This window comes from Anolis sagrei, chromosome 2 (assembly GCF_037176765.1).
Source record: "Anolis sagrei isolate rAnoSag1 chromosome 2, rAnoSag1.mat, whole genome shotgun sequence".
Lineage (NCBI taxonomy): Eukaryota > Metazoa > Chordata > Lepidosauria > Squamata > Dactyloidae > Anolis > Anolis sagrei.
In genome coordinates this window covers 115,924,059-115,938,936 of record NC_090022.1, presented here as the reverse complement: position 1 = coordinate 115,938,936, position 14,878 = coordinate 115,924,059, and the positions used below count along the sequence as shown (strand labels likewise).

Sequence of the window (14,878 nt, the reverse complement as noted above, 5' to 3'; positions counted from 1 at the left end):
AGCAAAGATGGACTGTTTGTTTGGACTAGAAGTGTATTATCATGTGAGAAAGGATGTACCTTTTCACTAAATGGGTGTAGAAAACTGAGAGAATGTAACCACCAACACAGAATGTAGAGACCTGTGATTAAATAATTCAGATTGTTCGTAGTTGTTTTTTATTCTAGGAAAAGTACTTTTAATCTTTTGTTGCTGCTGCTGTTTCCCTCATGTTTGTATGTAGGTTTTGTTTCAATCTGTCTAAATCTATACAAATAAAAATGTAATGTTTGTTTGTGGGATTAACATAACTCAAAAACCACTGGATGAATTGACACCAAATTTGGACACAATACACCTACCAGGCCAATGAGTGACCATCACGGAAAAACACAGCAGAAGAGGCTTAAAAAGGGAAGAGAGAGGGGGCCAGAAGACAGTTCCACCTTGTCTCCTGTGCTATGCTAATAATGTAATGTAATGTAATATATTGTATATACATATAATATTTATAATATTGTAATATTTATTTATTTATTTGCTTTATTTCTATACTGCATTTTTCAGCCTAACTCGGCGACTCAATGCGGTTTACACAATACACATTATCATAACAATAGCAAGTGGTTAAAACACATCATATACAACAAACAACAATCAGTTAACATATCAACGTCTCAATAAAATCGGAATCCGTTCTCATAGTCCTTATACCGTTTCCTATGTTCAATTATACCGTCTTCCTGTGTTCAGTTGCACTGTTTAGCCGAAAGCTTGTTCATAAAGCCACGTCTTGACCTTCCTCCGGAACGTCAGCAACGAAGGGGCCTGTCTGATGTCTACAGAGAGGGCATTCCATAGCCGAGGGGCCACCACCGAGAAGGCCCTGTCCCTCGTCCCCGCCAGACGCGCTTGTGACGCAGGCGGGACCGAGAGCAGGGCCTCCCCGGATGATCTTAATGTCCTAGTCGGTTCATAGGTGGAGATGCGTTCGGAGAGGTAAGTGGGGCCGGAACCGTTTAGGGCTTTAATACAATATAATAATATGATATAATTATATATTTTATATTACAGGTAATATTACTAATAATATTACAATATAATGTTATGGTACAATATAGTAATAGATAATGCTGATATTGTACTGTGCTAATAATATAATATATTGTATGTATTGTAAGCCACTCTGAGTCCCCTTCGGGGTGAGAAGGGTGGCATATAAATGTCGTAAATAAATAATAAATAAATAAAAAGCAAAAAAAATACATTACAGCGCACATGCAAAACCACATATATACGCAAATACACACATATATACACAAAACCACATATATACGCAAATACGCACATGTATACACACACAAACACATATACACAGAATGGGCCACAGCATGTGGCAGGGGATGGCTAGTATTTTAATATATAATTGAACTAGGAAATTCTGGGACATGTCCTCTTACAAGATCTCTAACCTTCTCTGCTAAAGAGTCTAGCTGCCTCACTAAACTACAGTTCCCAAAATTCCATAGCATTGGGCCAGAGCAGTTAAAGTGGTATCAAACTGCATCCTTTCCAGTTATTTTTTATTTATCGTATCAGGAGCGAACCAAAATAGTTGTACTGCATTAAAACAAACAAACAAACAAACGAAACACAAAGTTTGCAGACTTGGTATTCTATTAAATGTCCTTTGACCAGTATCTGGCCACTTGGAGTGCTTCTGGTGTTGCTGCAAGAAGGTCCTCCATTGTGCATGTGGCAGGGCTCAGGTTGCATTGCAGTAGGTGGTCTGTGGTTTGCTCCTCTCCACACTCGCATGTCGTGGATTCCACTTTGTAGCCATTCCAGTGTAGATCAGGCATGGGCAAAGTTTGGTCCTCCAGCTGTTTTGGACTTCAACTCCCACAATTCTTAACAATTGCGGGAGTGGGAGTCCAAAACACCTGGAGGGACGAAGTTTGCCCATGCCTGGTGCCGATGCATCCATGCTACCTTGGAAGGAGCAAAGAAGAGCATTCCTCCGCCTGCGCCTTGCTGTTGCTGCTGCTGCTGCTTCCTAGCACGCCGCACGTGCCCAGTTTCCACGGCGACCGCCGACACAACGTTCCAATCCCGGGAATGCGGCGCTTCTCACTTTCAGCCAATCGGCGTCGAGAGCGTTGAATCGGCAACCTATCAGAAGCGAAACCTCGGCGAGAGGCACAGGAAGGCGAGAGATTGTGCAAAGAGCTCCGCGTGAGGCTGGCGCGGGAGTCAAAGGCAAGGAGGGAGCAGCAGCAGCAGCAGGAGGAGGAGGTGATTGTTGTCCCGCTTGAGCGGAGCCCGGCTTGGAGAGGAGTGAACGTTGTTGCGCTTGGCTCCCACTCTGGCGGGCGTTTGCAAGTTGGGGAGACCGGGCAGAACTGGTCTGCCTTGGGAGGCTTAACATGAAAGCATCTCTCGCCAGAGGGAACTGCCTGGCTTGGATCCGAAGCGGTGCAACCCGAGCAGAACCGACCAAGACTCCCGAAAGAGCCAAGCCAAGCTCTCCTGGCGCGGTGCTTTGGGGAGAAGAGAGCAGAAAGTAGCCCTGGCCGGATCCTGCAGGTGAGCCAAACCACCCACACCCCATCTCGTCCCAAGAGAAGAACTCTCCCAAGAGATCCGTATCGGAAAATGCGCGAAATGCAGCAGGCATGAGTGAGAGAGCGAAGCACAATAGGCAGCATAGGCTGAGGGCGGGCGGGAGGTGACTGGGAAGGAAGGAGCACGCTGCCACTCCGGAGGTGGACATCCTCTCCCGAGATCAGTCCAAGCAAAGCAGGAGAGGAGCAAGGCTCACCCCGAGTGGACTGCCTGGGCTTGTGGGGCAGGCGCTGAAAGAGGACGGGTCCCACCTGCAAGGCCATCCGGGCACCAGCACCGCCTTGGAGATGACCCAGTCCGGCGAGGCCCAGACACACACGCCCACCACCAGTGTGCCCATGGACAGTAATGTGGTGGCCATCATCATCGCGACCAGTGAGTACCTGCATTGCTTCCTCTGTTTCCTACCTCGGGGGAGAAAGGGGTTGATTGGGGGAGACTGCGCCCTGCCTCCACTTTAAAAGATTCCTAGAATCCAAATTGCAGGGGAAAGGAATTTTTTCCCGTGTCAGGGGCGACTTGAGAAACTGCAAGTTGCTTCTGGTGGGAGAGAATTGGCCGTCTGCAAGGACGTTGCCCAGGGGAGGCCCAGATGTCTTGGTGTTTTATCATCCTTGTGGAAGGCTTCTCTCTCGTCCCCGCATGAGGAGCTGGAGCTGACAGAGGGAGCTCATCCACACTCCCCGGATTTGAACCTACGACCTGACGGTCTTCAGTCCTGCCTGCACAAGGATTCCACCTAAACATTAGAAAAAGCTTCCTGGTGCTAAGAGCTGTTTGGCAGTGGAATATACTACTGCTTGGATGGCCATCTGCCGGGGGTGCTTTGAATGTAATTTTCCTGCTTCTTGGCAGGGGGTTGAACAGATGGCCCATGAGGTCTCTTCCAACTCTATGATTCTAAGTCCTACGGAGTCTCTTTCATTGGTAATTTTTTAGCAGAAGCGAATGACCATCTGTCTGTGGTGCTTTGATTCTGTGTTCCTGCATGACAGAAGGGGGCTGGACTGGATGGCCCATGAGGTCTCTTCCAACTCTTTGATTCTATGAAGTGGCAGGAGTCCCCTCCCTTTGGTGTGCCAGAATGGGACCCCACATTGTTTCCAGTAGCACTAAATTGAACATATTTAACATGTAATTAAAACATGTAGAGGCAAACGTGGGTCCTCCAGGTGTTTTGGACTTCAATTCCTAACAGCATCAGACCTTTTCCTTTTCCTCCTCCAGCCACTTAAGTGGGAAAGCGAAAAGGAAAGGGGGAAAAAAAGGGCCTGAGGCTGTTAGGAATGTGGGAGTTGAAGTCCAAAACACCTGGAGGGTGGGTCGAAATTTGCCCAGGCCTAATGTAGATGTCTATGAGGATGCCCCATCTGCTTCCCTCAGTTTGGGGGGGGGGGCACACTATAGAACAGGCATAGGCAAACTTGGGCCCTCTAAATATTTTGGACTTCAGCTCCCACAATCCCTAACAGCCTCAGGCCCTTTCCACTTAAGCAGCTGAAGAGGAAAAGGAAGGTGCCTGAGGCTGTTAGGAATTATGAGAGTTGAAGTCCAAAACACCTGGAGGGAGGGCCCAGGTTTGCCCATGCATGAATTAAAGTAATTTGAAAATGTATCATATCCATTAGGAAAGGAATTAATAACATACATAAATGAAAAGATCTGCAACACGTACCCAATAAACGTCTCCCCTGCTTATGCAAAAAAAGCTTGCTTGAATTAAAATATATTTGCCTGCCAGCAAAAGGAAAGCAGGGAGGGGGTCAGCTACAATCATTAGCTACCATTCATTCCTTTTCTGGAAATTTGTTAGATTGGTGGCCAGTAGCTTAGAGACTGGGATAAACCTATGACCTCTGTGCTGAGTTGCTTTTCCATAAGATATTTTTCTGAGGATGTGCACAATGACATTTTTGCCTCTGGGCTGTTCAAGAAAAGTGTATATTGGCTTATATAGTTGGCACTTGGTATTGTTGGGGTTTGGCTCCAGGATCCCCACTGATATTGAAGTCTGTGGGCGCTACAGATTCACTAAGAAAATCCACAACCTACAAACATTCTACAGATCCACAAGGAAAATCCAACAAATGCTATGTTCAGCAAAGGACAAAGGGGATCCTCTCACCTCTGCAGGAGTCTACCGTATGTCATGCAGCTGTGGACAAGTCTACATAGAGATCACAAAGCACAGCAATGCCCAAATATGAATCAAGGAATGTGAAAGGCACTGCAGACTGACTCAACCTGAGAGGTCAGCTATTGCAAAGCATCTGATGAACCAATCTGGACACAGCATAGTATTTGAGAACACAGAAATGCTGGACCACTCTAACAACCACCATGTCAGACTGCACAGAGACGCCATTGAAATCCACAAGCATGTGGACAATTTCAGCAGAAAGGAGGAAACCATGAAAAGGAACAAAGTCTGGCTACCAGTGTTAAAAACTCTAAAATCAGGACAGTAAAGAAAGAGCAACACCCAAAAAGCAGGGGAATTCCAGACAAGAATAAATCAGTGCCAGCTAACACCTCCCAATAAAGGATTCCCCTAGGCAGGAAGCAGCCAGGCTTTGAAGCTGTAAGGCCATTCAGTGCTAATCAAGGTGACCAGTTGCAACATTCACACTTGCCTCAAGAAGACAAGAGTTCTTTCTCCCACCCTGGACATTCCACAGATATATAAACTCTACTTGCCTAGTTTCCAACAGATTTCACAACCTCTGAGGATGCCTTCCATAGCTATGGGAAAAATGTCAGGAGACCTAGTGCAGTGACCTCTTAATACAGTTCCTCATGTTGTGGTGACCCCCAACGATGAAATTATTTTTGTTGCTATTTCAAAACTGTAATTTTGCTACTGTTGTGAATTGTAATGTAAATATTGGATATGTAGGATGTATTTTCATTCACTGGACCAAATACCTGATATGCCCAAATTTGAATACTGTTGGGGGGGGGGGGGGTATTAATTTCGTCATTTGGGAGTTGTAGTTGCTGGGATTTATAGTTCACTTACAATCAAAGAGCATTCTGAACTCCACTAATGATGGAATAGAACCAAACTTGTTACACAGAACTCTCATGAGAAAATACTGGAAAGGTTCAGTGGGCGTTGACCTTGAGTTTTTGAGTTGTAGATCAACTACATCCAGAGAGCACTGTGGAATCCAAACAATGATGGATCGGGACCAAACTCGGTCCGAATACTCAATATGCCCAAATTTGGACACTGGTGGAGTTTGGGGGAAAACGGACCTTGACATTTGGGAGTTGTAGTTGCTGGGATTTATAGTTCACCTATAATCAAAGAGCCCCATGAATCCCACCAACGGTAGAATTGGGCCAAACTTCCCACACAGAACCCCCATGACCAACAGAAAACACTGGAGGGATTTAGGTTTCTAAGACCATCAGAAATATGTGTTTTGTGATGGCCTTTTGCTACCCCTCTGAAACCTCCCTTGCAACTCCCCAGGGGTCCCGACCCCCAGGTTGAGAAACACTGCTGTAAACTCTTTAAGGAATAAAATTTTCACTTGATTGAATTGTAAGCAGAATGGTTATTTATTTCTTTATTTAATATTATTTATTTATTTATTTATTTACTTCTATACCGCTGTTCTCAGCCCGAAGGCGACTCACAGCGGTTCACAAGGCACAAAACACAGCAAAATTCAACATCAATATAAAACAGTTAATAACCTAATCTAATACACAATTAATACATAATTACTATAGTTACCATTCCCAAGCATCTCATCACTAAAAACATGATCCAGGTTTGTCGTCCATTGTTCCATTCCTATGTCATTACCAGTCTTTGCACCAATCATTCAAACAACTGCGCAAATAACCAGGTCTTTACTCTTTTGCGGAAAACCATCAGAGATGGTGCCAATCTGATGTCCGTGGGAAGGGCATTCCACAGCCGGGGAGCCACCACCGAGAAGGCCCTGTCTCTCGTCCCTGCCAGACGTTCTTGAGAAGCAGGCGGGACTGAGAACAGGGCCTCCCCGGAAGATCTCAAAGTCCTGGTGGGTTCATAGGCCGAGATGCGGTCGGATAGGTAGCTTGGGCCGGAACCGTTTAGGGCTTTAAAGGTCAACGCCAGCACTTTGAATTGAGCCCGGTAGCAAATCGGTAGCCAGTGGAGTTGGCGCAACAAGGGGGTTGTATGCTCCCTGCGTCCCGCTCCTGTTAGAATCATGGCTGCCGATCGTTGGACTAGTTGAAGCTTCTGAGCTGTCTTCAAAGGCAACCCCACGTAGAGAGCGTTGCAGTAATCTAGGCAGGATGTAACCAGAGCGTGGACTACCATGGCCAAGTCAGACTTCCCAAGGTACGGGCGCAGCTGGCGCACAAGTTTTAACTGTGCAAATGCTCCCCTGGTCACCGCCGAAACCTGGAGTTCCAGGCTCAGCGATGAGTCCAGGGTCACACCCAAGCTGCAAACCTGCGTCTTCAGGGGGAGTGCGACCCCATCCAACACAGGCTGTAACCTGTTAGGTTAGTATGAGAAAATATAAGCTTTCCTGGACCACAGAACAGTTTCTATGTGGAAGAAGAGTTCTGTGAAACTGAAAACCATGTTTGGTCTATCATCAGTGTCTTGGTTCTATAAAGTATAAAATATCGAATTACATGTGGGTGAGAAGCTTCCAAAACTCTCTCACATACATATTTGCAAGCTGTATTCTGGATAGAATTGAACATACTATCTGGAATTAATTCTGGGACGTCATGATTGGCTACTGTCAGTACCCACTGCCCTTCACGTTATTGTTGTTTCTGTTTTGCTCCCAGAATGTGACAGTGAGATAAAAAAAGGATTGGGGCATATTCTCTTAAACTAGCTTTTGGTTGCATAGTGTAACCATGGCAGTATTTTGTGATAGCTGAAAGCCAGTCACATCTGACCGTAAACCAGGTGATATCTCATGTTTGCTTCCAGCAGAAAATACATGTGCGAGAGTGTTTCTGTAAGTCAATTTATTTGAGGTGGCCAACACACACAATCAAAAATAATCACAGCTTCATTCAAGAGCAGGGCTAAATAAGACAGAATCAGACAAAGAGAGAGAAAAGCCTTCAGATAAAATAGTAGGTAAAATTAATCTGTCAAATCTAAAAATATCAAGAGGAACAGAATATGTTCTCAAATGGCAGAAAATAGTGTGTTATAAGACTAATTTCCCAAGGTAGAGAAGTCCACAGTCTGGCTGTAATTCTGAAGGAAATGCTTTCCTATGTTCTCAGCAAGTGTCCTTAAGATGCTGTTGGGATACACCTAAAATGGAAATGAAGACAAACTAGCCTTTTCTGTATTAAACAGATGGAAGGATCTCAACATTTCATGCCAAGAGAACAAGTCTAGTAGTACAGCACCACCAACAAAAGGCCCCTCCGCTTTCACTTTAAAACTTCTGGTCAAGGAGAGCCCTCCATTTCCATGGATAGTTCATCCATTTAGAAGTTCTTCCTATCCATTTCTAAGGTTGAAGTCCAAGGGTTACTGGGCTGCAATTCCCATGCGCCATCATTTATGATGATGACAATCATCGCTATACTTGTCTCTCAGGTACAGATAACTGACTTCTTCAACTTTTCTCTGGGAAAGTTGCCATCTTTGTTGCCCTCTTCTGGATATGCTACAGAGTTTGGTGATAACCTTTTTTCAACATCAGTATCTCACATAGTGTAGTGTTTTTGGGTGTTGGACTGTGACTCTGGGAGACCAGGGATTGAATCCTTGTTCAGTCCTACTAACTCAAGAACTCACTGGCCATGACAAACCTCTTCTGAACAAATCTTGCCAAGAAAATACTGTACTTGGTTATCTGGGGGTCCTTCCACACAGCCTTATATCCCAGAATATCAAGGCAGAAAATCCTGCATTATCTGAGTGTGGACTTGGATAACCCACTTCAAAACAGATAATGTGGGATTTTCTGCCTTGATATTCTGGCTGAATAAAATTCCACATTTTCCGCTTTGAACTGGAATATATGGCAGTGTGGACTCAGATAACCCAGTTCAAAACAAATATTGTGGAGTTTTCTGCCTTGATATTCTGGGATATTTGGCTGTGTGGAAGGGCCCTAAGGCCCTGTCTACACTGACTGTTTAATGCAATTCAAAGCTAGCTTCCAACTGTGGGGGCCAGACAGCAAACATCCACAAAAGCTCCCTTAATGTGCATCAGTGTTCTGTGGTTTCTCTAATCACCACTTAGGCCTCAAACCGGTTCCAGGATTTCCTAAGTGCTCAGCAAAACCACTTTCTTCCAGTTTGAAACTGGATTAAGTGGTCATTGCAGATGGGTCCTTTTACAGCAGTGGTTCTCAACCTGTGGGTCCCCAGGTGTTTTGGCCTCCAACTCCAAGAAATCCTGACAGCTGGTGATGATTTCTGGCTGCCCTCATGCCACTCCTGTATTTCTAATGAGTAGTGCAAGTTAATCGGGGCTAAACTGGCTTTGCCCCACTTGAGACATAGTGCCTTGGAGTTTGCTTGAAACTCCAGAGCATCCTGTGGCTTCAAGGCAATTTGTATAGCTGAATTGGGACACTGCGATCATTCTTTCCTGTCGCGCATCCTTCTTGGCTGACTAGGCGCCCCTGCTGATGTCATAACATAGCACCTGTGCAAGGAATTCAGTAACTGGCAGGGAGCAGCAACAGTGACACGGAAGGTGAGGTGATGGTCCAACAGGCTGATGCTATCTTGGCCCAAGACTCTGTGGATGCCAACCCACTGCCAAAGTGCATTTGGACAGTACATCTGTGATCTACACTGACCATGGATTTACCGTCCATTGTAGACTTGCTCCAAGTTGAGGTTTCACCACTGCAGAATTACATAGTGTTTCTTTGCTGGTGGACATTTACCTTGCAGGCCATTCAAACCCTGAACTCCTTTTACCATGTGCATCTACATTAATTGATCATTTTGCTTTTACACTATGGAAATATTTGTTATTGGTTGAGGGCCAATCCACAATCCCATGAAGCTCGGTACTTATTTATTCGAATTTATTAATGAAATTATTTTGTTAATTTAATTTGGAGTTCTTAATTACCTCCTCAGCCATTTTGTTTACGTGTACTGATAAACAAAGGATTTGTCTACACTGTAGAATAAATGTAGTTTAACACCACTTTAGCTGTAATGGATCAATGATATTGAATCACAGGAGTCATGTTTTCACAAGATCTTCATTCTCTGCCATAGATTGCTGGTGCCTCACCAAACTACAGCTCTTAGGATTCCATAGTATTGAGCCATGACAGTTAAGGTGGTGTCAAGCTGCATTAATTCTACGGTGTAGATGCATCCAATAATTTCCAAATGAACACCAGAAATATTGATTTATAAATCAAAGATGGGAATTGTGGTCTTCCAGATGTTGCTCAGTTTGCAGCTCCCGGCTTGTCTCATCATGGGCTACTCTGACTACAGCTACAAGGTTTGAAGTCCAACAACATCTTGCATGCTACATGATTCCTATTATAGATTTAAATAAATAGCAAACAAACAACTCCTTCGAGTTCAAACTCCTTCTGCTAAGTTCAGCTGGCTCCATTTGGTAGAGTGAGGGCAATTTTCCACCTGCTGATTAGATTGTTCCATCCACATGAGATGCAAAAGTCCATAAATGAGTCTTCTGTGCACTTGATTGAGATACTCAATAAACCTAATGATGTTATTGATATTATTCCATTTTGAAGATGGAAAGCTTTTTGGAAAAGGGTCCATAAATTTACAAATCAGATTCAAGCTTTTGAACTGGCACAAAAAATGATGTTCATAGAAATTTCCCTGGAGTAAAGGCATTTAGTCAGATCTTACATAAATTATTAGTCTGAGGTCTGGAGCTATTAATGTTTGAATCTTTATAATGAGCTTTCGCAATTTAATATCCCCTCTACATTTTTTGTGAGCTAAGAGAAGGAATGGTAAAAGAAACATATTTTTAACTGCAGTTCAATGCATGTGCCCCTCACCTGGATCAAGAATGGTATAAAGTGTGTGGGAGAGATTTACAGTTCCCCTCTTCCCATCTGGAATTATTTAAAAATTCACCCATCCACATATTGTTTAAAAGAAAGAAAGAAAGGAAACAAAAGTCCATATGTATCACTGGTGTCTGTAAATACAAAACATATTATGGTTATAATCTGAAATCAATTTATCCCAATCTGATTAAAGCCGGTAGGACTGCTTTTGAAGTAGACACTTGGCATTACGGGCTCAAAGCTGGAAGAAGTAGCTTATGTGTTCTGCCACAATTCCCTTGGCAGCATTGTCAGTGAATTTGGCTAGTTACTAGAATTTTATCAGCGTCATTGAATTCTTTGCTAAATGCTTGCCTCTTGCTAAGTACTACACAGAGAAGAATACAGATCCAATCCATAGATTATGCTCCAGGAATGTGGGATGGAAAGTATGGCAGGGATTTTTAAAAGATGTGAGGGGAAGTGGGTAACAAATAATGTTGTTGTTGTTATTACATTTAGGTGGAAGAATTTTGCCTAAGAATTGAGCCATTTTACTGAACCCTCTCAGGACTCCTGCCAATGGATACAGAACAACATAGCAAAAGCCATTCTGCCCTTGGGATGGGGCTGCATGAGGCTATCAGTGGGAACTCACTTAATCAGCATATAAAATATTATCTGCACAAAGAGTGTTTCAGGGAGATGGCCAAGGTAGAATGGTTTCCCATAATATCTGGGAAGTGCTGAGGTTAATGGAGAAGGATGGATTTTGGAGAACTGTTGAATCATGTGAGAGCCTATATGCCATCTAAAGTCGCAGAGAAAAGGCATGCTATTAATTCCTTAGTGACAGATGAACCAGGTCATTATTGGATTTTTACTAATGTCGTTTCCTGTCCCTAAAAGCAGCAGGAAGAAAGAGGGTAAAAAAGGACTCAATTTGGAAGAATGCCAAGATGAATATGTTTGCATTGTATCCCAGAACTACCGAGGGGTCAGTCCCCACAGGGCCCATACTCCATTAGACCCGGGTCTAATGGAATATCAAATTAATTTGGGACAAAGCAGGATTTTTTCGTTCTTTGTCTCAAATTAATTCAGTTTTACTGGAGACATTGTTTGGTCACCTCCAGTAAAACCGCACAAGCTCTTGTGTTATGGGCCCTGTCAGGATGGACCCAGAGCCTCCTACACGGCATTCTTGGCTTTGCATCTTGCAATAGCTTAATTTTACCTTTTGATTTTCCCTTAACATACAAACTTAGATATGTTTCTCTGCCATTTAAAAAATAGTACATCTGTTGTCAAAATTCGTATTGTTTAGAATACCAACAATATCTGTCGGGACACAGATACCTTAAAGGGCCAGACTCACAATTAGTTCCAAAGTAACGTTTATTAAGCAAAGAAAAAGGGCTCAGAGACACTTAACTCAGTGTCTCTGGCCAAACTCTAAAGCAGAAACCAGTCCTGGTTCAAAAGAGATAACTGAAGCAATAATCCGGATTATCCGGAGAAAAGAACCGGATTAAAACAAAGTGCTCCAAAAGTCCCCCAAAATAACATAGCAAGTACACAGTTAACAAACACAAGGGTCACAGGGAAGAAAGCATAGTCAAACGAAGTCCGAGGTTGAAGCAAGCCGAATTCAAAGTAGCGAAGTTCCAAAGTCCACGTAGTCAGTGTCATAGTCAAACCGGTCAAGGAAGGGTGAAATCGGCACTCACGGGAATGCAAGCCGAGTCGAAAACACACACGAATGGAAGCAGTCACCTGTAGATCCAGGACCCAATACCAACACGAAACAGGCAGCGAACCCAATGCACGAACCAACACTTTGCCTTTTGCCAAGATTCCCCATTTCAGAGCCTACTTTTATCTTACACATCATCATCAGAAGATGAGCTGACCTCTGCCCGTCATTATCGCTCACAGCTGTTCTTGATTCCACACGTGAACTCCTGCTCCCATCCCTCCAACTTCTCCATCTTCTGTCAAGACTTAGGTCCCCCCAAGACTCAGCCGTATTCCCCGATTGCCAATCCTCGTTACCAGAGAACCCCACAAATGTATCACTGGACGTTGGCTCCGCACATACAGCTTGTACCTCTTTTACCTTAGTCCAGTCCAATGCATCATCTCCATCTTCATCACTCTCTAACCCATCACCCCCAGAGAAACCCAAGAATGACTCCTCATCTGTGGGTGCATTAAGTATATCCCGGATCCTCTTCCTTTGTTGCTCCTCATCAGACTCCTGCTCCCGAGTAGTCCTTTTCCTTCCCTTAGACCAATCCATAATGTTTCCTTCTTCCTCCTCACTTGTTGACCCATCGTCCCCAGAGAAACCCAAGAATGATTCCTCATCTGTGGGAGCATTAAGTATATCCCGAATCCTCTTCCTTTGTTGCTCCTCATCAGATTTCTGCTCCCAAGTAACCCGTTTTCCCCTTCTAGTGTCCAAACTACTGTTCGCATCGTTTCTCACAGGCTCTACTACAACACTATCCTAGGACAAACATTCTTTTTTATTGCAGAAATTCTCCCCAACATTTACAAAATTAATCTCTCCCATCTATTCATGTTTTTTCTTGATCTCATTCCAAGTCTTAACATAATTATTTGAAATAACATACAATTAATCTTTATCGTATTAGCACTTCCAGATTTCACCTCTATTTTAAAAATTGTTCTATTCATCAACTCAGTTTGATCCTCCTTAGTCATATTTTTAGTCAGCATCAGTCTTTTGCTTATTAATCTTAAATCCCACCAAGTGACCAAATTGTTTTAATTTCACTATCTCTTACACTCTTACAATGTCTTACTAGGTATGCCACTATATCTAATACATTTCTCTTGTTGTCTTGTAGCTGACTCTTCCCCTCCATATTCCTCCATATTCCCCCGCCCTTAAGTTTAAGAGGAACTAAAAGAGTTTAAGTTTCTTTTGAAAAGATTTATAATAAAGAGCTGACAAACCATTTGGACCCAGACTCTTTCCTGAACTAAACTTGTTCATGATTTTGCACATATCTTGCATTGTCGTACTAGCATTCATACACTGCCTCTGCTATTTTGTCAATCAAAGGGCAAATTCTGTTTACTCAAATAATCATTCATTTTCTCTGAGAATAATTGTTATTTGTATAAAAGAAGAACTCCAGTGGAATTCTTTCTGAATGCTTACATTATTTGTTAACTGCATCTCCTACTTGTAGTTTTAAGTATCACTTTCTTTTCTTTTGTAAGTTGATATGCCAATAGCCCATATAACTTATTTGCAGATTCAGAGTTTTTCTGCTTCACATAACATTGTTCAAACTTGTTGGAAAATGTGGTGCATGAGCACAATATCAGAGGAATGCATGTATTCTTCAAAATCAAAATCAGACTTTTCATTGTTAGGGCCAGTTAGTTCAAACCTATTGACTTGATGACATTTATATAAGGATTGACTTACCAATCGAGTTCATTAATGGGTTTACAGTGGTCGATGCTATCAACATGTTTACATCTTTTTGTGGATATTCCTTGTCTTAGAAAACTCAATGAAATTAATGGAGTCACCATCTATTGATAGGCGACTAGATGACACACAAGCACATAAAATGGTCCAGCTAAAGAACCTAAGAGACTTGTGCTGCTGACTAAGAAAAGATTATAGAAATTGGCAATGGCTGCAGGTACACATTATTGTGTGATGTGCAACAGGTTGCTGCAAATCTTTCAGGGTAGGCAAGGAGAGAGCAAGATGCATTGAAGAAAAGCTATGCAGTATGCAGAAGGTGCTTAAGATTTATCAGTGGATGCAGTTGTTAATGGGTAATAATCATGATGGTTATATATTATTTCCACTATCTTCCTTGTAGTATTGCTCTGGGTGAGAAAATGTTTTGTGTGTGGAAACCCCAAATGCTGTCTCTTCCATTAGGCAGAGATATAAATGCCAAAAGTATAGGGGACATGTATTATGGGCATCACAGTGTTCCTCCCCAGTGTTGGAGGCAAGTTTCTTGTGTACTATAGAGTCTCTCTCACACAGAGAGACACGCATTAAAATAATCTGTCCTGTGAAGCATTTTTAATGTACTCATTGCTGATGTGAATATCTGTAGGCCTTTGCTTGCAGAACAGATGTAAGAGCCATATTGTTATTTAGCTCAGGAAACACAGTATCTTAGGGCAGTCCTAGACAATATCTTTATTTTTTTCTGAACCACATATTCTAAGATTCCCTCTTCATTTTGTCTACCTCTTGATGTTTCCAAGGA

The 14,878-nt window shown here is 43.0% G+C and overlaps 1 protein-coding gene across 2 annotated transcripts in view; it reads left to right on the top strand.

The window, feature by feature from the left end:
• The first annotated feature begins 2,183 nt into the window (after window positions 1-2,183).
• The window catches only part of LOC132768656 (uncharacterized), a 35,730-nt gene continuing 23,035 nt past the window's right edge, over window positions 2,184-14,878 (top strand). For both annotated transcript variants that reach the window (XM_060764751.2, XM_060764750.2), the window contains exon 1: window positions 2,184-2,979. In XM_060764751.2, coding sequence (XP_060620734.1) covers window positions 2,892-2,979 — 88 coding nt within the window. In that variant the 5' untranslated portion in view covers window positions 2,184-2,891. The remainder of the gene's footprint in view (window positions 2,980-14,878) is intronic.